Source organism: Cololabis saira, chromosome 1 (genome assembly GCF_033807715.1).
Source record: "Cololabis saira isolate AMF1-May2022 chromosome 1, fColSai1.1, whole genome shotgun sequence".
Lineage (NCBI taxonomy): Eukaryota > Metazoa > Chordata > Actinopteri > Beloniformes > Belonidae > Cololabis > Cololabis saira.
Window position 1 is genome coordinate 54,156,862 of NC_084587.1, and position 25,778 is coordinate 54,182,639.

General features: G+C 41.6%; 1 protein-coding gene across 2 annotated transcripts in view; it reads left to right on the top strand.

Moving 5' to 3' along the window:
- The window catches only part of kcnh1b (potassium voltage-gated channel, subfamily H (eag-related), member 1b), an 83,119-nt gene continuing 57,341 nt past the window's right edge, over window positions 1-25,778 (top strand). Inside the window, exons 1-6 of one of the 2 annotated variants that reach the window (XM_061726086.1) lie at window positions 1-201; window positions 6,437-6,560; window positions 6,661-6,767; window positions 6,935-7,063; window positions 9,445-9,563; window positions 17,145-17,537. In XM_061726086.1, coding sequence (XP_061582070.1) covers window positions 129-201; window positions 6,437-6,560; window positions 6,661-6,767; window positions 6,935-7,063; window positions 9,445-9,563; window positions 17,145-17,537 — 945 coding nt within the window. In that variant the 5' untranslated portion in view covers window positions 1-128. The remainder of the gene's footprint in view (window positions 202-6,436; window positions 6,561-6,660; window positions 6,768-6,934; window positions 7,064-9,444; window positions 9,564-17,144; window positions 17,538-25,778) is intronic. The other variant, XM_061726093.1, reaches the window with a different exon arrangement.

The window sequence follows — 25,778 nt, forward strand, 5'->3', positions numbered from 1 at the left end:
CTCGTCTCCGCGGCTCATGGGTCTCGCTCGTCGCACATCTCCGCGGCGGGAAGCGGCTGCAGCAGCTCCGGGACGGACGGGAGGACGGCAGGGAGGACGGACGGGAGGACGGACGGGAGGACGGCAGCATGGCGGGAGGACGCCGGGGGCTGGTGGCCCCCCAGAACACCTTCCTGGAGAACATCGTCCGCCGCTCCAACGGTAAGACGATGCTGGTCCCGCCGTGGGGGCGGCTCGTGTTCGCTGGTGCAGCAGCTCCATCCCCAGGTCCCTGGAGAGGAACCTGCTCAGCTCTCATCAGGTCTCAGGTGCTGCTCCTGGAGCCCTGAGACCTCCAGGTGGCCCAAATAACACCCAGGAGAGCTGCATATACCAGAGCTTATTACCACCAGTATTACTGCTTATTCCAGGTTGTGTCTGCTAGACCTGGAAACATTCTCTACCTGAGAGATCTATGAAAATGAGTTGCCACTATTCCCTCAATGGTTTGTTTCATGTTTTTAATTGCATGTAAAGCACTTTGTGACTTATTTATTAAAAGCGCTTTATAAATAAAGGTATTATATTATTATTATTAATGGCTGTTGACAAGCTTGGCTGTAGAAAGTTTTCATCACCCACCTTTACGATTAGAAACACCTTCCTCCACCTGATTTTTGCATGCAGATAATCAGGAAAAGGAAGCATTATTGTTTTTCCCCGGTAAGTGATGGTAATGATGTTATTTTACCAAACTAAACATGTAACTGTCTGAGCAGCTGGTTGGTTTGCCAGTATTTACTCTGAAATGGTCTTTACTTCAGGAAAACACAGCTGTTTCTGTAGGAATTCCCACCAGATTTGTCAGGTGTCTCACCCAAGGGTTTGAAACATGTTTATCTTGCTGCAGTCCATCACCTCAGTCTCACATACGTAGGCTACACAGGCACAAACATTGTATAATACAAAAATATAAAAAAACTATCCATATCCTGGATCCTGGAGAGGGTTATGGGATGGAGCCGGCCCCATGTCACGCTGGGCAGGACGCCCACGACAGGCCGGGCTCCAGGTCTGGTGCAAAGACAAACAGATATTCATGTCTGGGCTTCGACCAGATTAGAACTGCCAATTAACGCAACATAACAAGCATGTTTTTGTGTTCTTGGTCTGTGAGATGGAACAAACGCGTGTGGAAAAAAACTCACACAGGCACAGCGGGAAAGATCCCCGCAGACCAGCAAGTTGGTGTCCAGAACATTCTGGAGGTGTGAGGGGGCGATAGCCAACAAATAAACAGCAACAATAATTAAAAATCCACTGTCCCTACAAATATCACATCAAAATATTATTATTATTATTATTATTATTATTATTATTATTATTATTATTATTATTATTATTATTATTATTATTATTATTATTATTATTATTATTATTGTTATTATTATTATTAGTTATCATAAAAGGAATTATACAAAACTCAAATGCAAGTCACAGCTTGTATCATGAAGCAGGACCGTTACGGTCGGGCCAGGCGGATGACCCTGCAGGTGACCTTCACTTCTGAAAGCACATGTACGTGTATAAGATAAGATAAGATAAGATAATCTTTATTGTCTCCCTTGAGATAAATTTGTCTTGGACAAAACTAGAGACTCCAGGCGCAAAACATATAAAATCACAATAAACAAATAACACATCGTCATATCCCCCCGCTCTTTGCATGCCCCCCCGCAATGTCCTGAAAACACCTCTACACAAAAAAACCCCTTGCTACAGCAACATTATTGCACTTCCCTCTATACATACAGTAGCATACTCGTTATTGCACATCCCTCTATGTATCAACAGCTGTTGGACCATCAGTGATGACAAACCTATCATTTCAAGTGGTCAAGCTCGGTATCTTTTATGCTCAGATATATATATATATATATATATATATATATATATATATATATATATATATATATATATATATATATATATATATATATATATATATATATATATATATATATATATACCGGTATATATATATATATTAAGCTTTTTTTACTGGAAGTTCTGCTGTATCATCTGTTTAAAAAAAATTCTACTAACTATAGACCACCTATTAATTCTTATTAAAGTATTCCTATTAAAGTCTAAAGAGAACAAAGACCTTTTTTGCCTCTGACCTACCACTCAGCTGATTTATTTGACTGGGAAACACTTTTTCAATTGAAAGGATGAGGGATACGTACTGTACGCCCCTGACAGTTGGGGTGTTGCCATTGCTTAGGAGTGTTGATTGGCAAATATGTTGGTTAGCAACTTGGCTCCCGTACCGGAAAGAGAGTTACCCTCCAGGTGTCCTGTCAATGCAGAAGCAGCCAGGTTTGTAAGCTGAAGAGAAAGTTTAAGATGAGCTCTGAAAACCCCCCCACCAGATTATACGGGCTGATTACTGATTACTCAGGAGGTACAATGAAGGTACATCACCAGAGGGGAATGTGCCATAGATACACCTAACGCTCCTATAGCCTTCGTCTGGTCTCATTATGGACATACTGGAAATTGGCATCCCTGTGATGGAATGGTGACCCACCCAGGGTGTTCCGTTACCTTTAGCACAAAGAGAATGGGAATAGGCTCCAGCAGACCCCCAATGATCCAGGATAATGGATGGATTGAACTATTGACACGTCTTGGAGATTTCTGTCTTTATCTCAAAGCAGTTTCAGGGAATTTCATTTTGTCTAACTGAAACTTTACCTGTATCCATATAAACATGGGAGCTTCATATCATCGCTCTTAAGTGAACAAAAAATAAGTGAGATGAGTATGCCACTAACAAAGGGGGCTATTTATATTATTTATATTTTTTTTATATATATTTTTTGTTTACCATTTGAAGGGAGAACACGTGGCAGAATCAAAACCCGGGCCAACTTTCAGGATCTGGTTAGCTTTTACTTCTGTCATGCACCTTCAGCCCCTCTTGAGCCTCTTAAAACACGATGATGTAACAAAAGCTTTTATATATCAGGACGTAATAAACGTATCATCTGGTTTTTTGGGTCTTAATATTAAGTGACTACAACCTCAGGTGTAAAACAGCACATATCTCATTTAAATATGTCATTATATTTTAAAAGGTGTCACTTTGGACTAATAAAGCTTTAGAACTGAAGGTTGGTATTGTGTAAACAAAACATAAAGTAGTGACTTTAGCAGCAGCAGTAGAAACACACACAGATATTTTCTAAACTTGCTCTTGACCACTTTGATTAACAATGTTTAATCATTAAAAACTATTAACTAACTAAGTTATTGCCGCACACTTCATTAACACAACCATCACTTTGCAAAGTCAAGCAGGATGCTGCTTTCCTGTGGACGGCAGAGCGAGGGTTTGGTGTCTGCTCAGTGTAGACAGCTGCACAGCTCTCAGCAAATAGGCCTTCTGTAGCAGCAGAACCTGTCGACACGACCAGGGACGCACCAGTCAACACCCCTGGCAGTAAATATCCCTCAGCATTTGAGCCAGCTCATGCAACCGTGATTAGACATGTGTCATTATCGTTCTACGTAACATGTACGTAGTACAGCAAGGTTGGCGGTTTCGCATCGTTTGGAAAGACAAGGTGCCTTTTTACACTATTACATTAAATGCCCCAACAAAGTAGTGGGTGTAATTGGACTAAACCATGTAGAAGTGTTTGTGAACACAAAGTCACACTTGAACTAGTGGTTATTATGTCCTATGTGTTTTATTCAGTGAAATCATTCAGTGTAATTAATACATTACTCATGACTTAATCCTCTACTGTGTAACAGCCTATAAGCCCGGCAATCTCCACCAGATGACATGTTCAAGAACCAGGAGAACCAGTCCAATAGGCTTCTATTCAAGCTTTCTAGGTTTCCGTCATTTTGATGAACAAGAATCTACATCAGTGTCCCGACAGAGAATCAACCAATAACTGTTTCGATAGCAGTAAATCAAATATGCAAGATTAATCAAACAAATTAAATCTTACTACAATCCCGTATTTATCTCTTTCAAGCATTTTTCTCTTTGTTATGGCCTTGAAGTGTCAGGGATGGGATTGGTCGTGGTCAGGCTGCTGCATCATTCAGTCCTGAAACATGTAGTACCACCATAAACTGTGGCTGAGTTCAACCCAGGTCATTAAATTCAAAAGGATGAAATCATGCAGTACATTTTAAAGAGCAGCCAGATGCCCAGAGAGATAACCTTGTTCATAACACTTCCAGCATAGGTGTTTGTTGTGTCTGTGGAGCCAGAGGAGGGATCTCAGGGTCACAGAGAACACAAGAAATCAGACAGTACCAACCAGTCCGGGCTCCACTGCAGCTCTAGATATTCCATTAAAAAGGAGTTTTAACTATGAGTCCTAACGATTTACCATCTAGGAATACTGACTCAGAATATAAATGCAATATCGCCCAAATATGAAGCTATGACAGAGCAGAACATCAAAACATCAAGAGACATGTATGAAAACAAGTGCTAAGAGTGATAATAACGTTTGAGCCATGTGACCAGCTGACATGAAAAACACGGTCAGTCAATCTCGCTTAGCTTTTTCAGCCACTGACCTTTTTATTCAGTTTAGTTTGTTTGTTGTGACTGTGTTGTTTATTTCTTGTTTTAAGAGTAAAGCTTCCATCTGGCACTTCCTAACATCCTATCCTGTCGTGTTTGGTGGAAGAGCCGCCTTGCAGGCTACGTTCTTACTTTTTCTGAACACCTTAAGAGCGGGACACACCAACCTGATAAATGGCCGTTGGGTGCCAACGGACGTTGTTGGGTGCCAACGGATGTCGTTGGGTGCCAACGGACGTCGTTGGGTGCCAACGGATGTTGTTGGGTGCCAACGGACGTCGTTGGATGCCAACGGATGTCGTTGGGTGCCAACGGACGTCGTTGGGTGCCAATGGATGTCGTTGGGTGCCAACGGATGCCGTTGGCCAGAGGTCGGTGACTCAGGTCGGATTGGTGTTTTCCGTGCAGTCCTCCTTCGGTGGCCACTAGCCGTCGGCCTCTACAACCAATCTGATTGTTGGAGTGCTGGCCCTTGACTAGCGAATGAGATTTAACCGGAAATGACGATGGTGACCATACTAGATTAACATTGATGCTACAAACACTAAACTATACTCTATCACGGCATCGGTCTGGATCTGGATTGTGTTTGACTGTGTTATATTTTCATTATTAGTATCGTATTTCTGATTTTTCTGGACTTCTATCACAATTGAAAACACTGACTGATGGCAGCGGATCTGTGCAGAACTCTAGACTACAGCCATCCGTCATATTGTTTTTCCTTCCTTTTTTCTTCTGGGTGACATCACAGAATAGCGCCGCCTGCAGTTATTGGGACGTATTATGCCCTCGTGCACACGCAGAACGTACGCTCCAGTCAGCGTCGGGTTGGTGTGTTTGGGAGTATTTTTTTGACCAACTCGGGGAGACGGGAGCCGCCTTTAAGCGCGACTGCTTTTCTGCCGACGGTCGGCCGTCGGGTTGGTGTGTCCCGGCCGTCAGAGCCATCAGAGCCCTCAGAGCCCTCAAAGCCCTGAGAGCCCTCAGAGCCCTGAGAGCCCTCAGAGCCCTCAGAGCCCTCAGAGCCCTCAGAGCCCTCAGAGTTTAACAGCCACACTTAACACATGACTCTCCTCGTGCAGGCATTCATCTCAGGCTACTGCTTGAAAAATATATGTAGATGATGTAGATGTGAAATATTTAGGGGAGTCTTACCTGAGTGGGGGGGGTCAATATTTGATCGTGGAATAGAAACTGATGGCAAACATAACACACCTGACACAGGAAACACTTGTTCCTGTTTATTAGCTAGACCACTGTTTCCGGAGAAGAAATCCAAGCCCAGCCAGACTTTTGTTCGATGCTCAGGTGCTCATGTTATCCAGAAACTTGATCAGATGTTGGAAAATGACTTTCACCACAGTTTTCATATCTGAGGCTGGAACAATGCCACACTGAAATCCCGCTCTTTAAAGAGGTCAAGGCTACGGGTGATTTCAGTCGGCAGCCCGGAAGATGAGAACTGTGAAAACGGAGTTCTGCCACAGTTCACTGGTTATTAATTCGTTATTAATTTACTGAGCTCAGTCTCACTCGCAGTGCATCACCCCCTGCGTCTTTGTTAGGACTATTTGACCTATCAAAGTGTTTATCTGTGTGGTAAAACCATAGACTGCATGACCCTGGACAAACCCTTCGTGATGTCACCCATCGGTCCTCTGAGGAGGTTCTGAAGCGTCTCGTCAGGCTGGGCAGCGCTACGGTGCTAACCGAACCCAGCAGGCCTGGGAAGCTGGCTGACCCATTCAATTAGAACAATTTGAGAAATCTTACAGTGTTAATTGTTGCTGGTAAGCCCTATAAAACATGTACTAACCTGCTGTTTTCTTCAATCAGACACAAATTTTGTCCTGGGGAACGCTCAGATCGTGGACTGGCCCATCGTGTACAGCAACGACGGCTTCTGCAAACTCTCCGGTTACCACCGGGCCGAAGTCATGCAAAAGAGCAGCACCTGCAGGTCCAAAACCACCCTCAAACACACAGAGCTGGAACCTGGGAGAGCTGTTGATTGTCCTGAGGGTTTTATACCCATATAACAAGCTGTTTTCCCCCTGTAGCTTCATGCATGGAGAGCTGACAGACAAGGATATGAGTGAGAAGGTTCGACAGACCTTTGAGAGCTACGAGATGAGCTCCTTTGAGATTCTGATGTACAAGAAAAACAGTGAGTAATATATATGTTATGTATGAAGGTTGCTCTGTGACCTTAGTTTCCAAAACAGCACAACCTCAAGATCCAGTTTTTGTCCTTAACTGCAGTAAATCTGTTTGGTATCTACGGTGGTCTTTAAAAGAGAGAACGGTTGCAATTTCTTTGCGTTTACGTTGCAGGGATGCCGGTGTGGTTTTTCGTGAAGATTGCTCCAATCAGGAACGAGCAGGACAAAGTTGTCCTGTTTCTCTGCACCTTCAGCGACATCACAGCCTTCAAGCAGCCAATCGAGGACGACTCATCAAAAGGTGGGTCACGCTCATTAACATGTGCAGAGCACCTCACGGTTGTTGCAGGGGGGACAGTTTGTTTTATAAACACTGTGAGGGACCAAATGTAGATTTTTAAAGAAAAAGAGGGTTTTATTACCATGATAACTTTTTACAATAACTTTTTACAAGATGGGCCCGCAAAAGAGGTAAAAAATTAAGCAACTAAACAATAACAGCCACCACACTGAAACGAAACCAAACTGACCTAACTGAACAAACACACAAGGAACTTAAATACTGGCTGATCAGATTGGGGACATACAGGAGTAAAACACTAAACATTCTTAATGGATGGCAGTTGCTCTAACTTAATTCCTAAATACAAAATTAGACTAATGAACTTGAATTATAGTGAATATTTACATGAACAACCCATGATTTCCCCCCTTGGTACAGTCCTAATCGCCTTCATTGCTGGCGGCAGCATCCTGGAGTCCCTGACATCCTCTCAGCCGCGGCTCGCTGCACCAATAAACCATAAAGAAACAAGTTGAATATAAAAGTTAACCAAATGTGCTACAAATGGAACAGATGTATTTCAACATAATATAAATAAAGATGTGTACAAAATAAACCAAAGTCTCTGTGCTACTGTAGATGGTACTGCCATTTCTAGCTGTGGGGCTGCAGGTCTGCCGGCCATCACAAATACCAAAAACAGAAATGAAAAAATGACCAAGGAAATAACCTTAGAAACACGGTTAAGCTGGCATCACCCCAATCTAAAATGAAGATAAAAAAGAAACATAATTGATTGGAGAAATACCAAAGACGTTTATTTGGAGATACAATTTGAGATTCACTCAAACACACAAAGGAGCTGGAATTTGACACATGTAGGACTTTAAACAAAATTAAGACAAAATCTGAATATTATTATTATTATTATTAATAATATTATTGTTCCTCTCCTCTTTGTCTGTCCTAAAAGTGTCTGGGCAGCAGAAAATGTAGATTCTACAGCCACCAAACCTGTGAAATGTGATCTATAGTTCCCTCTTACGTGAATCTTTCCTCCTATGTCAAATTGGAAAATAATTGATGTTAAATTTTCAGTATTGAAAGTGTCAACCATCCCTGGTCTCATCGTTTATCAAAGCTTAAAAGCTTTTTGTTCTATTTATAAGGATGCAAACAGAAAATACAGTCATTATATTAGAGGTAGACTAAATGGCTGATTAATCAGTTAATCAGTATATAAATAAATAAATAGGTTGTTTTTAAATAATCCACATTGGCCTCAGAAAAACCACCTCAGTGGACACAAAAACCGTGATGTGAAACAGGATCCCTCTCTGTTTAGGAGCAGCGTGTTCCTGTGTTCTCTGTGTGATGTCATCAGGACATTAAAATGTTAAAACAGGACCGGAGTGCCGAAGACTTTTGCATGAAATATATGAATTCCCGGATTCTGTTGCTCTCTGTCAGACTTCTACATTTCCACATGACTGGCTCTTCAGTCACATAGGAATCCGCTCTCCTGTTTCCATTACTTTCCTCCTTCGCTTCTTCCCTTCCTTCTTTCCTCCCAAAAACCATAACTGAGCTGAACTCTGTCAAACATATTCCATCCCCTTCTTCCATCATCCCCACCTCACCATCACCGTGTGTTATATAATCTACTGTATATCTCCTTTAACTATCCAGTCCACGGCACTGCTAGGCTGTTTTTAACTCGGTGAATCTTTAATGTGCTGGAAGGAAGATGAATGATGAATGAGTTAGGAGTTATGTTCACTATAGGTTTTTGGAACGTTTGGATCTGAAAATGTTATTCTCATTAATATGGTTAGACTTTTGGATGCTAGGATGAATTAAGTGGATGTCACATGTTCATTTCAAGTTGAGGTTGAAAAGTGGCCATCCATCTAGAAAGTGTGCAAACCCAGCATGGAGCTTGTGTTAAACGCAGCTCTGAGTGTAACGAGTCACATGCAGTCTGTTTATACCCGTGGATCATTCATCTGTTGTTTGTCTGAGGTATTACTTACTTATATCGAGGCAGGGATTAGATAGAGCTTAAAGTGAATCAGAAAAGAGTGGGCTGTTTTAATTATTTGCTTTGTTTTGCTTACCTGAAACGAGCTTTGAGTGGCAGGTTACTGCAGACACCCACAGCCATTCCCATTTCCTCCTGCGTTTTCAGGACAGAGCTGATGTAGAAATGCTCTGATAGGTGCCGGGCCTTTTCCTGCATCTGCAAGCAACAGGCTCAATTCCCAGTGGGCGTCCTAATGAGACGGCTAGCTGACTTGGAGAAGGGCTCCCCCTCTAAAACTCCCTCATTATGTCCCCTCAGATGTGTAATGTTCCAGAGTTTCACCATCTTAACTCAGACTTTTTTGTCTCATTGGCAGGGTGGGGTAAATTTGCCCGTCTAACTCGTGCGTTGACCAGCAGTCGTGGAGTTCTGCAGCAGCTCGCTCCAACCGTCCACAAGGGAGAGAACATTCACAAGCATTCACGGCTGGCAGAGGTAACGTCTCCCCGCAGCGTTTCTGTGTCCTCCACACAAGCATGTATGTAGTCCTTCTTGCCTTAAGGAGTTACAATGACTCTGACACATCAGGTAATCCTGTTTACGACCCTCTTGTCTGTCAGAGACTGCGTTTCCATGCATCAATAACCCTTTTAAAACCCGAATATTGGCAATAACCCGAATTTGCACGGCCATGTAAACACCAATAACCCCTTTGAATAACCTGAATTTGCTCATATTCCGGTTTTTAAAAACCCCAATATGACCCCTGGGTTACTCCTTTTAAAACCTGAATATTGGGTCATGTAAACACCAAACGGAACAGGAATTTGTTTTCTGCACATGTTCTGTTCACAAGGAATTCCTGGTCTTTTGAGTCCAGGAAGTTCTTCTAAACACGGAGAAACACAAGACCAGGAGGAGACTAATCACTTCATAAATGTAATGAAGGATATGAACATTTCTGCATTTGTAGACGGTAGAAAGTATCGGGATAGAAGATTTACAAGAAGGTGAGAGAAAAGTTGCGCGAAGCAGCATTTGTTTTGAATTTGGATACAGGAAGAAGAAGCGGAAATGACGGGAATTGCGTCATGACGTTCTCCGTGCATCGCTGGTTTGATCCAGATATCCTAATGAATAATCACCATGTAAACAGGGATAACCCTGTTTGCTCACGCATGGAAACGGAATATTCCCAATGTCTCAGTAACCGGAATATTAGCAATAACCCGAATTTTGACTGCATGTAAACGTAGTCACTGTCTCCACATCCCTGTTGTCTGGTGCCGACATACCTTGACCATTTTGACCGAGACCATCACATAAGCATGTTTGCAGGTATAATTTAGCTCCTATGAAGTTTGTTATGCTTGTGGGTCAATGACGTGACGGCTATATTTTCTGAAAAACAGATTTATTTTCAATTCAAAAAAGGTTTAAATGGATAAAATAAAATATCATATATATGACCTACCTGTCCCACATATGTACTCACTTGAATTTTACAAAAAATACTAGTTATTTGGGATTTTGTTGTTGTTTTAAGCGTCAAAATGTCATGTGGTTTCGACCGTCCGACCATGAATCTTGTTTTGAAAACTTATTTTGAAATCACTCTAAATGTTTTTAAATCAAACTTCTGCCCGATCTGGCATGATTTACGAACTGTCTTGTAGTGTATAAGATTTATACACATTTATATTTATATTTCCATCATAATATACAAACATAGTTTGTATATTATGATGGAAATGATGTCCATTTTATGAAATATCATTTGGTGCGACCATTAAAAAAACAACAATTTTTGTATAATACTGAAAACTTGTAAAAAAAGATGACAAGATGTTAAAGAAATTAATTTATTTTAATATGAATCATGGTTGCACCACATGACCTTTTTTAAGGCTAGTGCCAATTCATCTTGACAAAAAACCCAATTTAAAATTTTTATATGAATTTATGTGTACACAACATTCTTAATGTTTGAGCTACTGCAATAGATATTCTTTTTTTTATTATTTAAAAATTGACCCGTGTACATTGAGCGGGCGATGCGTGTGCCCTGTAGCTGGAGCCCTCATGCTGTCACCGCCTCCGTATGCCGACGTGTTGGGTTTGGTTGATGCAGAGTTCCATCGACAGGGAAGCAAAAGCGCTGCTACACCTGAGACCTAAAAGATGGAAAAGGCTTTTGAAGTTTCTCCTGCTCCGCTTGTTCGCCGCGACCCCTTGCTGTCAAAACACTGGAGATACAGGCAGCTATACCAGGCTTCTCTTTTTTTCCACGTAGCGGCTCACGTTCCCCGGATCAGGAGGGGATCTGCGCAGACCGCGGCTCATCCACCATCCCTTATCTGGAGGACACATGCAGACATAAACTTCAACATTCAGCAGTAGAAACCCCCCCCAGCTGCTCTTATCTCTATCCAGTGTTGTCCTAGTGCCATTTGAAAAGCATTTTCCACATGATCCTCTCCACAATTTAGATGCTGAGAAGATTATTGAACCTATGAAGGACTTTATGACCTATGAACGTTGAATTATGGATGACTGCACCTTTTATAGGAATGCTTGTGAACCTGACAGACTTGTAGTAGTAACTCTGTATGACACAAAACAGAGCAGGTACAGTGATACTGTGCTGGAGATTTTAGTTTCATTCTCAGCTCAGTGACGAGGTATTGATTCCTTTAAATTGAAGTGAAATGATACAAAGAGCATCAGGAACTGAGAGCACCTCTGACATCCTGTTACTGAGTGCTCGAATGGGCTGATAGATGGAAGAAGTTGACCTGCTCTGACTGTGCCAAACACCCTGTTATTAAATATCAGGGTTTGCAGTCTTCATTTGGGTTATTCTGACCCTTAGACTTTGAGATTCAGGTTGTTAGAAAATGAAATACCTTGATATGACACATATATACATACATAATCAGTCTTATTCTGGTTTTCCAACCCACTCATGTATGATATATGTATAATATATATATATGTATAATATTTATATGCACCACACACAGCCTCTTTTTCCACTGTTTTAAAAAATTCAATAGGGTAATAAAATATTAAGAGCATTGATAGATACGTACTATGTGACCTGACAGCAGAAACTGCACATGAAGTAATCTCTTGTGAAATTTTAGCGATGATGGATGGTGAGGATGTTTTAGTTGGGTTCAGGCTCCTGGGATGAAGGCTAACTTCAGCCTGGAGGTGCAGGCCGTAACGGCTCTGGAGTGTCTCTGGAACGGTCCTAGTGAGAGATACCAGTGAGAGATACCAGTGAGAGGCTGCGTTTGGTGCTGCAGGATGTTGTTTCTTCTGTGATTAAAACGCCTTCCAGTCCAGACACAAGCAGTCACATGATGTTTTACTACACTCTTTTACACTAAAAAATTCTGATAATACTGTATATATACTGCTGATGTAAAAGAAAAAGTTAAATTTGTGGTTTCTATAAAGATAGAACATGTTTATTTATTTATTTTTCTTAGAAATGGTTGGATCTGAATTATCCAGTAATTTACAGCTTATGAGTCTAATATTTCCCTCAAGACTTGACTGTAAAGCTTTTATATATGAAAAAAACACAAACTGCTGTGTTTTACTCAACTGTTAATTGCATGATCAAAAAAATGTTTCCCCCCCCCCACATTATATCTTTCTAAGTTTAAAAAAAGTAACTTAAAAAATGAAGATATTGTGGAAGTTTGAGCTGGTTTGCGTCAGACACTGAATACTGCTATGGTTTCATGCGAGCATCCAGTGGAGACGACACCTGTAGTCTTTGTTTGCTGAACTATATTCAGTCCAACAGTTGACAGAATGGTGAAGTTTATTGTGTAACCAGAGATACTGTAGACACAGCAGGCAGTCACAGCAGCCACTTACAAAACCGAGGAATATCTTTCTGTTTTTTACCATCAATGTTGCATTAATATGTTTTTCCCCCTAAGATGCCAAACTTTTATAGCAAATATTAAAACATATATTTGATTCAGTTGCAATCTCAAACATTAATCTCACACCCAGCCGACTATAAGGTTTCCAGAATTTTAAATTCATCAAACAGATTCTTCAATTTAGGCTTTTTTTCTGCAATCTTTGTCCTTCTGATGTCTTCATGTTGTCGGTTACTCGCTTTTCCTCAGTGCACTCCTAATTGTTTCTTTAAAACGAATGATGCAGAGACTGAAACCTGGTTAGTTGTCCTGCGTCCCTATGGTGGGTTTCCATTTTCAGCTGTGATTAGCTGGGACTAATCCTTCCATTAACACGGGAGCCATAATTGCTCTTAGGACTAATGTATGAGCGTGTTGTCAGGGAGGCCGGCTGCACCGATTCTGTTTCTGTTCTCTTTAGGATTCCTGCTTTTAACAGGGATTCCTTTTTCTTAGGACGGGGTAGTCAGAGTTGGTGGGATCAAAATTATTAACAAGAATTAAATAGTTACACTTCATTTTCTCTGTGTTTGTTGTCAGTGTTTGCAAGTTCCTCGTCTTATTAAATGAGCACCTCATTAGTCCCTAAAGTCACTGTTGCTGTTTTGACCTTTTAAATATATTTATCTTATTAAATGTAACACCTGTTAGCTTAGACTAGTGAGAAATGTGTTTCCCTCCCAGTAAGCACATCAACATCACCAACAGCATACCCAGTGATCATGTTGAGGACGTCTTCTACAGAAGAGTAATCTGCACAACTTGTAAGACAGAAATAAAGTTTATCGCTTAGAATAGTATCATCCTGCTGAGAAGGTCCAGGTTATGGAGCGTGCAGCCTGCAGGCTCTGCTGCCTGTCGTCGTAGGTCACTTTCATATATGGAGCAGCCGGTCTAAACCAGCACTGGCAAGGGAGATCTTTAGGAAAATCAGAACTAGCAAATTCGACCTCTAATCAGAATCTTCAGGACATCAGTCACAACAAACTTCAGAAAACGTATCAGCAACAGATCTCAGGGAGATCATTGCTGTTTTAGTCCAATTAGTTTTCTTTTTTTTTCTTTAGAATCGTTCACAAATTTGCTTTAAACACAATTACAATCATATTTGAAATAACAAAAATGTATGTTTTGCAATTCAATTCAATTTTATTTATATAGTGTCTATTACAACAGAAGTTGTCTCTAAGCATTTTCCAGAGACCCAGAACATGACCTCCGAGCAATTATTACATAAACAATGGCAGGTAGAAACTCCCCTAGTGGAAGAAAAACCTTAAGCCAAACAGTGGCAAAAAAACTCCCCTTTAGGATAGGCTTTACTAAACAGAAAGGTTTTAAGTTTGGTTTTAAAGGTGGAGGTGGTGTCAGGCTCCTTAACCCAGATTGGAAGTTGGTTCCATAGTAATGGTTCCTGATAGCAGAACGCCCGCCCTCCAAATCTACATTTAGATACTCTAGGAACTACAAGTAAACGTGCACTCTGAGATTGGGGAGCTCTGCCAGGAACATAAGGCACTACCAGGGGCCTCATCTATAAAGCTTGCTCGTGCAGAAAAAGCGCCTGAAAGCTGCGGAAGCCGCCATCTACGCAAAGCCTCTGATCTAAAAAGAAAAAACCAACCGAAAAATCTGCTTATCTTTGCGGCAACCAGGACCCTCCCGTAAGAATTTACTTAAGACACTGGGAACTGGCGACGCAGGCGGTGAGGTGGTGAAATGAAGTCAGATTCATGGCATACTCTTAATAATGTCATCACATATCACAACATATATAATACTTATAATAAAATAGTGCTGATAACGGAGCAGGCGGCGGGGGGGGGGGGGTCGGGGGGGGGGTGACTGCCACTCCGAGCCCACTACTCCACGCCGAAGAGGAAAAAAGAAAGTGTTCTGATTAAAATAAGGAAAGTTGGATTATATAACAATTGCGTTCATAAGGATAAAGTTTAAAAAAAAAAAAAAATTAAAGAACTAGTCTCTTCTCCCTGTGTGTGTCTGCCTGTCATGCACGGGTACGTGCGCGCATGGTGTTTACTTTTAAGCCGGAATTATGGTTCTGCGTCACACCAACGCAGAGCCTACGCCGTAGGGTCCGGCGTAGGGTGCGCGTCGCTGCGTACCCTACGCCGTAGGCTCTACGTTGGTGTGACGCGGAACCATAAATCAGCCCTGAGCAGCTCTGAGGAGAGACGGGAGGGAGGAGGGGGAGCGTCCCTTGTTTTTTTTGCGCCCGGCATTTTCGGCTTTTGAGTGTACGTGCACTTTTAGTATGATTCCTACGCAGTCCATTTTAAATGAGGCCCCAGGTCTTGCAAATATTGCGGAGCTCAGCCGTTGTGGGTTTTATACACAAGTACCGTATTTTCGCGACCATATGGCGCACTGTGTGGAAAGGCGCACCCTCAGTTTTGTGTGTCATTTTTGGTTTTAAAACACACATACGGCGCACCGACCCAAAAGGCGCCGTCTACGGAGACGGAGCTGCACACACGCGCTAAAAATACAGCAGAAGCAAAACTTAATTTGATATTTTATTTCACTTTTCACATCAATCAAACCCTTCAAAAGGTTCATATTCTGTTTCTGCATTAAAGAATTAAAAAAAAACACTGGGTTGCTGCACAAACCTGTCTCAGCCACTGATCATCTCCTCATCCATCCAGCCCTTTTCATTTCACTCTGGCTGGAAAAGTCTCTTTAGGGAACGCTTTTCTTTTAAAAATCCCGACCGCGGCGGTCCCTGGTCCCGCTCCCCGTCTGCTCCCTCGCGCTGGACCGGGTCCCGGCTCCCGGTCCGCCCCCCCCCCCCGCTTGTCCCGCGGCGGTCCCGGGACCCTCGCGCTGGACCCGCTCACACACACGCGCTGTCGGGGAGCCGGTACCGGGGTTTGTATCCGACAGGAGCTCCGTTAATTCAGCTGCGCCAGTCCGAATTTCCAGACCTGTCTCAGCTTCTTGATCATCATCCCTTCATCCAGCCCCCTCTTTTCATTCACCCTTATAATGACTCCGGCTGGAAACGTCTTATGCAAAGTTTTTCTTTTAAAAATCACCATAGGTTTCTGTCCATCAGCTGCGCCAGCCAAGCACCACATACATATGTATACATATGACACACAGATTCTCATGAGAATCTGTGTGTCGCGCCGCGAATACACACACGCGCATGTCGGGATCCGGTACCGGGTTTGTAACCGACAGATTTGGCTGCAAATCTCGGAGTGTGAAGCTGATCCGACCTGAGACAGACCCCAGAAATCTCTGCTCTTAAAACGGCCGGGAACCAGGTCGATCGGACCCGCTTGGGGAACCAGGAAGTCGGCTGCAGCAGCGCGCATCACCGCGCTGCTCCAGCCGCTGCTTTAACCGGGGAAAGTGAGCGGTTCCGACCGACCAGGACCGGAGCAGCCCACATGGACTGGTAGCAGGGGCTCCCGGGGAAAGAGCACCGGCATTTCAGCCGGATCTGCAGCGGGGATGCGGCGATCGGACCCGCAAACCCACGGCAGGTGCGATTGGTTCCGACATGCAAAACACACGCGCTGCAGAACACTCACACACAAGTGTGCTTATTTAAATAGAGCGGGAGCAAAACTTAGTTTGATTGTATTTTATTTCACTTTACACATCAAGCAAATCCTTAAAAGTCTTCATCATCTGTTTCGCATTAAACAGCTCAGTGGATGGTCTCATTCAGCTTCACCCGCCCCCTTCCCTTTTTACCTTATCATGGTGGCCGACCTTACATTACCGTAATTCAGGTAATAGACACGGCGCACCGTTTCTTAAGGCGCCCGGCACATTTAAAAAAAAAAAAAAAAAAAAAGTTGCACCTTATGGTCGCGAAAATACGGTAATACAATTTTAAATTGGATTCTGAATTTTACGGCAATGAGATATGTTTGTGTACTATGGAGGACCAGGGCTGACCCAACCACCACACACACCAAACTCTGACCAACATCTTCTCTGCCATCAACAAGGTCACAACAGAAGTATTTTTGTGACGCTCACATCCATCATTTTGTAGGACTGTGCATTTATCCTCCCTGATTCAAACTCTGTCTCCAGCTTAACCAGGATCAGTCGGTCCTTGCAGGTGATTGTGTTCTGTTGTGTGTGCCAGGTTCTCCAGCTGGGTTCAGACATCTTGCCTCAGTACAAACAGGAAACCCCGAAGACACCACCGCATATCATTCTGCACTACTGCCTCTTCAAAACCACCTGGGACTGGGTCATCCTCATCCTCACCTTCTACACGGCCATCATGGTGCCCTACAACGTCTCCTTCAAGACCAAGCAGAACAACGTCACCTGGCTGGTGGTGGACAGCATCGTGGATGTCATCTTCCTCGTGGACATCGTTCTCAACTTCCACACCACCTTCGTTGGTCCGGCCGGGGAGGTCATCTCTGACCCCAAACTCATCCGCATGAACTACGTGAAGACCTGGTTCGTCATCGACCTGCTGTCCTGCCTGCCTTATGATGTCATCAACGCCTTTGAGAATGTTGACGAGGTCAGTGGAGTTCCTATACTATATAATCATTATCCCTCAATATAGCATGAATGCAGCATTTTTGGGAGCCTCCCAACACCACCTGGTCCAGTACCAGTCTGCAGGGGTTTATTTGAAAGCAAATTGAAGACTCAAGGATCCCTCGAGTATCTGACAGCCAGAACAGAGGCCTATGGTTCAAATCATTTCCTGGACAGCGCAGTCTTCAAGACGCTGATTGGGAATAAACGAGACAAACAGGTCAAAGAAACGCTCCAACAAACGCAACGATATGTAGAAAGATACAAACATATCTTTTTGGATGAACATTTTGGATCATGTTATTTCAAATCTACAATCATTTCTTTTGGAAGTGAAACATGGGTGCGGCTGGCTTCTCCTCTTGTTAATGTGAAACTGTGTTTAAATGAGGAGATGCCAGTTTGTCCTCATCTCAGGGAGGTTAACAGAAGCCTTTCGTTTAGTAGGGCTGGGCGGTATGGATGTGGGTGATATATTTCTAAGGATGTGAAACGCCACGGTGACATTATAATGTCTTCCTGCAGGGGTTTTCTCCTCATCACATGGGGTGGTGGGGGAAATAGCGCTACTAGTGTTGCACGCGTCTTTTATGGTTGCTGATGTCCAGCTCACAGTGAGTGGGACAAACTTCTCCCGCTTGTTGAAGATGCTGGAATGAATTAGTCGCGCTCCCGTCTGTAGTTGCCCCAGACTGCAGACAGCTGTGGGCAAACGCTACAACAGACAGCAGTTTGGATGTGACGAAGACAACCCTCGTCCAACCAACTGAAACAAAACGGCCTGTTTTGGCAGCTATTCTGGAAAAGCCATTCACTTTTATCAGCACTCGCTGCTTCGTTGTGGATTTGTCTGAATCTGAAGAGAATTGTCAGGATGAGGTGACACATAACTATGGAAGCTTGTGGAAGGGGAGGCAGCACATTCATTTTCATGCACATTCAATAAAATGTACATATATACACAGGACTGGGGAATGGTCAAATGTCAAGAATCGATTAGATTCCGATTCTTAAGATTCAGAATTCAGAATCAGATTCAGATTCAGATTCAGAATCGATTATCAAGATTTGATTCGATTCCGATATTGATTTGGGTTAGTGTTATTAAAACTGTTTTTTGAGCTGTTGCATGAATTATATGACTGTAGTTATGCAACATATTAATACTAGTATTATATTGAGATTCAACAGCAAGTATTGCAGCTAATGATGCTGTAAGGACCAATCAGCTCCCAGAATGCTGATAGAACTGCTTTCAGAAACATCGTGTGGCAGAATTATCAAACAGATCCGGGGCAGCAAACAGATATGATATGGTATGATATCGGTTTCATTTTTTAAAACATTCCGTTTTTATTTCTTCCATTTGCGGTCTAATTTTGTATATATATATATATATATATATATATATATATATATATATATATATATATATATATATATATATATATATATACTGTATATATTCCAATTCATTCATAAAATCTGTTTTATCAACACATATTGGTATGTTTTCACTCACTCAAGCCAAGTGAGCTGGGGTGTGTTCAGAGCGCACGTTCGTCTGTTAATTATGTTTTGATGATGTGAAGGTCAAACATGATAAATGGTTCCTGATTATGGTAAACAGGAGTATGATTTGCCAGTACCAGAGGCCTGGGAGCTTGTTCCAGCTGCTGCTCTTCTGGACAGAACTCTGATTCTGGGGCTGTGATCTGTGATCGGGGGACTCCCAGTCCTGGATGTTACAGTTACCACTGCTGTACCCGTTCACTTTCACTTCACCTCTTTCTTTTTGTCATATTTTCTGCATTTTCTTTCTTCTTTTGATTTCTAGAATTATCCCTTCAAAACATCTGCATAGAGATGCACTTTGGTCAGAATTCACTCCCGCTATTTGTCATCATCCTTTTTCTGTTGATGTTGGTTTGAACCTGTTACGCTCTGATTTCATAAACCATCATTTAATGCTGAGTCACTTATTACACAAACATAACAGAACTGAAATAGATGCCTATACCAAAATAGATGCCTATACTTAAAAATAGATGCTTCTACCAGTAATTACAAAGGTGTCATTCACTCATCCGGCAGTATGCTATGGAAGGTAAAGCCTACTCTTTTAGTGTCTCTAAAACACCATTAACATGGCCGATACACAATGACGTGATGACTGAGCTGAAGGTAAAAGGAGAGGTTGGCCATCTTCATTCACGACAGAAACGCTGTGCTGCTCCCCATAGCCATGGCTGCTGAAGAGAAGGAGGCGGGCGGCAACAAAGTTGGAAGCTGCGCTGAATGTTTGGATCTTCTGTGGTGCCCGGTGAAACATTGGTGTGAATCACTTGTGTTTTCCAGCTCGTAACTACTTTGCAGAAAGGGTTTTTTTCTTTTTTTTTTTTTTTAACTTTATTTAGCACAAAGCATGTACAGATCAAGGCAGGGTGAAAATGGTATAAAATTAGGAAATAATTACAGCAACAATGGTGAAGATAACAGATTCACACAAGAAACAAAAACGCCTAAGGACAGCAAGGTACAATAAAATCAAAAGAGCAAGGACTGAGTTATGGATGAGTACAGTTTCTTGGCAACCCTATTCATATTATCAATCTTTTTCATAGATTTAAAGTAATTGGTAAAAAAATGTAAAAATATAGTAAAGGAGGGAATATTTCCACTCCACTTACAAGTGTGAATGTGATATTTACCCAAAATAATCACCAGGTTGATAATGTTTGAATATTTAGGATCCAAGTTACGGTATCCATATAATAAATAACATCATTGTAAGTGAAAACAGGAATTTCATCTATTTTTAAAAATAACCAATTATGGATGTCAGACCAAAAGGACTTTGAAATTGAAAAAAACATGTTCAATGGTCTCAGCCTCAGAAGAACAAAATATGCAAGGATCAAGTTCCAATTTAAACCTTCTGTGTAACAAGTCATTAACAGGATATATAGCTGATGCTATTTTAAAGTGGGTTTCCTTGACTTTAGGGGCAATTGATAACGATACGTAAAAAGATAAGGGATGTTTTTTAAGAGGATTTCTATATTAGCAAGAGTTAAAATCTCCCCAGTTTTTCAGCTTAAAAACCAAGCTGATTGTTTTGTTGTCACACTTTTTATCTAACAGATTTATATCCTCCACTTTTAAGGATCTTTGCAGAAAGGATTGTCGCATATTTATTTGTAAAGGAATGACCTTAGCGAAGGACACTAACTCATTTATATTTGTGCAGGTTTCTGCAGCATGAGCTTCATGCTTCATGGCTCACAGCTGCCTACGTCGTGTGGATTGTAAAAATCAGAAACAGTGTTGTGTGTATCATGCTGTGTGCGTGTTGCTGTGCGCTCACATATGACCAGCAGCAACTCAGCCCATCTATCCGAGGTGTGAAATTAAAGATGAAGCAGTGTGGCCGCTGTGGGTCTAATCAAGATGATGGACTTGACTAATTTATCCAACTTAACAGCGTGGGACTACTTCACAAATGCAGTGAAAGGCCATATCCATTATAATAATAATAATAATAATAATAATAATAATAATAATAATAATAATAATAATAATAATAATGATAATAATAATAATAATACATTACATACTTTCAGGGCATTCAAGGTCACCTTTACAGTGCACACAACACCGATTAAAAGAGCAAAAAAAAGAAAAAGGACCATATAAATGCAATAAATCAGAAATAAAATCAGGAATCAGCAGTAGCCTAGAGGGGGATTTGAAGATTTTATTTCCAACATGCATGTTAAAGAAAGAATACAAAAAAGTAAAAAAATAAAATACACATATATATATATATATATATATATATATATATATATATATATATATATAACCCTGAATCTGACCTACATTATTACATATAACAAGAGTTTCAATAAGCTTACTTATAAAACACACATAAACAAACACCCCTACTTTAATAACTGTTCAATATAGTGATATAATACTGAATTATATGTATATATAAATATAGTCAAAAACAAAACAAATCAAATCAAAGCAAACAAAAGAAAACAAAAGAAATGCCCAGCATTTAGTTGTGCATTATAATTAATTATATTATTACATACATACATAGTAGTATGTATGTAATAATAGAATTAATTATAATGCATAGTATTACATTATCATAACTTTACTATAATACTACTATAATACTACAATATAATAGAGAACAATAGACAACAATAATATAACAATATACTTGAATAACTATAATTCAATTCAATTCAATTCAATTTTATTTATATAGCGTCTAATAGAACAAATGTTGTCTCTAGACGCTTTCCAGAGACCCAGAACATAAACATGAACATAAACATAAACATAAAGCCCCGAGCAATTATTATATAAACAATGGCAGGTAAAAACTCCCATAGTGGGAGAAAAGCCTTAAGCCAAACTTAAGAGTAGATATGCTACATATACTGGTTCATATATTTACCTCCAATTATATACATAAAAATTACTATAAATCTATATATCAACATATTTACATATAACTATAAATCAATATATATATATTATATATGAAAGTGAGTAGGCCAGTTTGAACAGGAGGGTTTTTAGATGTTCCTGATGTCGGGGGGCAGAGCGGCTCAAGGCTCTGGAGCCCATAGTGGACAGACGGGCAACCGGCAGGTAAGGCTGGTGGAGGAGGCTGACCGCAGAGTCCGGGAGGGAGTGTTGGTGTGGAGGAGGTCAGAGAGGTATGGGGAGGCGAGGTTGTGTGGAGTTGTTGGAGAACAGGAGGGATATAATTGTTTGCAGTTCTGGAGACAATATGGAGTTGTGGACCAGTTTGAGCTTCTGGATGGGCTTGTGGGGGAGATGGAAGAGGGGGGAGTTGCACTAGTCCAGGCGGGATGTGACCAGAGTGTGAAGCGCTGTTGGAAGTGAGGGATGGACAGAGCCGGTTAAAGGAGCTTGAGGCAGGATTGAGGCAGGATTTATGAAAAACAATTCGTATACGTTTTAAGTTTTCTAGTAATAATGTCAGATGAAGCGTTCCAAACCAAAAAGAATGTTTCCTCTAGTGTATCTCTCCGTTGCCTTGAACAGGCTGTGTGCTGCAAAATGTGCTGCAATTCGTGCCCGGAATTTCCCGCGCTGTCCTGCGGATGTGACGTCACATGACGCTGCATGCACGTTCTCCCCGTTCTCCCGTGCCGGCTTCACTGTTGGCTGCAGTACCCCCAACGGCTGTCGTGGTGAAGGGTGGCGCTAGAGAGTCTCATTTCTTAAAAGGAGCCTCATGCTCCTTTAATATTGTGAAGATGGAAGTAGGCTGACCGGGTAACATCATTAATGTGGGTTTGGAACGACAACGAGCTGTCAAGGACGACACCCAGGTATACATAATGTATACATACTTTTAAATCACTGCAGCCAGCTGCAGCATTCAGTGTTTTATTTAGAATACATGATAGAGAGGGTGAGAGGGGATCCTCTCTGAGCATAATAATCCACTTTATCTTAAGCTGCTGCTCGCACAGCTCTGGGTGCAGCCCAAGTTTGATGACCTTGTTATGATAAAAGGAGTTAGAAAATATTTTAATAGAGGCATTTGACAACAACTTTGATGAAATATAAAGTGAAATATAATATTACTTAATTAATCGTAGAGTTCATGATCAGTAAATCTGATTATTACGTCCTTATCTAAATTCTTCAGTGTTATTTTCCAAGATTTGATTTGATTTGCTAAAGCAACTCTACAACCTGAGAAAGAGTTGAAGGCAGTGAACAGATTCTCTGTTTTATATTGATTACATTTTTATGGCTTTTTTCAAACCATTACGAATGCAGGTAGTGTGCAATTAAAGCAAATGAGAGCTAGTAAGATAGTTAAAACTTTTCAACGAACTAGTTTTCATATTGTAATAATTTATTTTTTCCCCTGAACTACTTGGGGATCAATGATGCAACATGAAACAGTTTACAATGTATAAAAATATAAAATAAAAGAGCTGAATATGAATTGACCATAGGGTAAGAGAAGATAGTGAGTGAGGTAAGTATTTATTTGATTATAAAAAGGGAACATATAGTGTCATTCAATTAATTCCATGTCTTCTGTTAAAAATGCATCATACTGAGTGAACTGTAGTGATTATTTTCTTTTCTCATATATTATTTCTCTCCAAGTGTTGCTGTATTTATTTATTTATTTATTTTTTGTGTACAGTTACCATGACTACCATGGGCGATCTGTGGTGTGATTCAGCATGCGCTGATGGTTAATCATGAAACATCACCCAGCATGCTCTCAAACGATCCTCAGTGGGAGGATTTCTTCCTGTCTGGTGCACAACGTTTATGTCCTTTGCAGGTTCTGCAGGACGTAGATATCGTAGCTGCCATGCTGTGGACGTTGGGATGAGTTCCGTCATCCTGCAAACACTTCAAAGTTATTGTTTTAATGCAGTTGTTTTGGTGCCTCTATCCCGTCAAAGGTTACTGAAAACAATAGTGAAGCTGAAATTGACATAATGTGATACGTGCCTGGTCGGATTTGAGAAGCATCAGAGCCAACTCGATGACAGCCGAGTCTGCTACCGCATAGGCCTTTTATCCTATTAAACACACTGTGGTTATTGTGTCAAAAGGATTAACTTCTACATGAAAAGTAGGAGAAAGCTGTAATTCAAAACATAAAGGAAAAGACTGACTGTGTTTGTGCAGTGAGTGGGGAGACCACTTAGGTCACAACAGTTAACCGGCAGTCGCTGCTCCAGATATACTGGCCTTGTTTAATCATTCCCTACGCATCCCCCTTTTATCCAGATGGACACCCCCATCTGGGTAATGGGGGTGTCCATTATCACAGCTGGAGTGCAGGTCTGATTCATAGTCCGCATCTAGACAAGTACGCTGGAAAGCTTATGTTTTGATACAGTTATATCTTATTGTATGGAGAGAGTAAAAAGAAACTGCACAGCATATTGGCTAAATGCATCCACATCGGATGCTGGTTCCTCTGATCCCCAGAAAAACAGCATTTGCCTCAGAAACTCTTTGTCAGTCGACATCTGGAGGAAACCCTGTTGATGACGAGAGGAGATGGAGGATCTGAGGGATTTGACGAAAGCTGAATTTAAATGAGCAGAGGCAGTGATGTTCTAGTTGGAGCATGTGCTTCTGTTGGTGATAGCGACTACATTAATGTTTCAAGTCTATACATGTTTCACACATGTTTATACGTCATACAGACTGTATTAGGGCTGACCTCCGATCAATATCACAATCAAATAACAATTAGCCTGCAACAAAAGAAATCTATTTTCAGATTGGCTGATTGGTTCTATTTTCAGATTGGCTGATTGGTCGGTAACTCCAGACAGCTGCTCTGAGTTGAGAGCTCAGTGCACAGCAGCGTGCTGTGACTCGTTTGTAAGATGGGCCGTTGGAGTTACCGTGCGCTGAAGTCAATTTCTCGTGAATGTGAGTGTGTGAGAGTGTGTGAACTTGTTGAAATGCACGAGTCTCACACTAGACAGCCCTGTTATGTCAGCTGACGGATGGAGTCACGTGGTTACAGACACGCCCCTTTAAAGGGGATGAAACTAGCCTATCGGCACACAGTCAAAACAGACAAAAAGATGTTTCTTATCTTTTTTTTTTTTAAATCAAAACACTGAATTTACCGACATGGGAAAATTGTCGGTAACGGTACATTTTTGGTTTATCGCCCAGGCCTAAACTGTATCCTTCCAGACTTTATAATACTGACACAGAGCATCAAACCTCATGGTCCCCTCAAAGACCAGCATGTACTCAGGTATTACAGTAGCAAACAACCCCCACCATGCCCCTACCACCACTGTGCTTGACGGTTAGTATGTGGCGATTGTAGCGCTGGTCCTTATTTCATTTTTGGATGTCACCGTGCCTTAAAGGTATAGTCCCTGATTTTGGAGAGCTAGCAAGATTTGAAAGTGGCACCTCCTCTAAGCCCCACCCCCTCCTCGCCCTCCCGTCAGCGCTCCGTCCAAAGCCACGTCCCCACAAACTTTGGGGAACGCGCATTTGCAGGAGTCGAGTTTTCCAGGACATTTTGGACAGCACATTTTCAACAAAATTACCCCATGTCTCATTCACCTGTAAGCGAGGCCAGTTTGGGTGGCTGTGCCCACCCAAACGTGCGTCCTGCCCACCCAATCAAAGTTATGGGGATCCTTTATTTTTT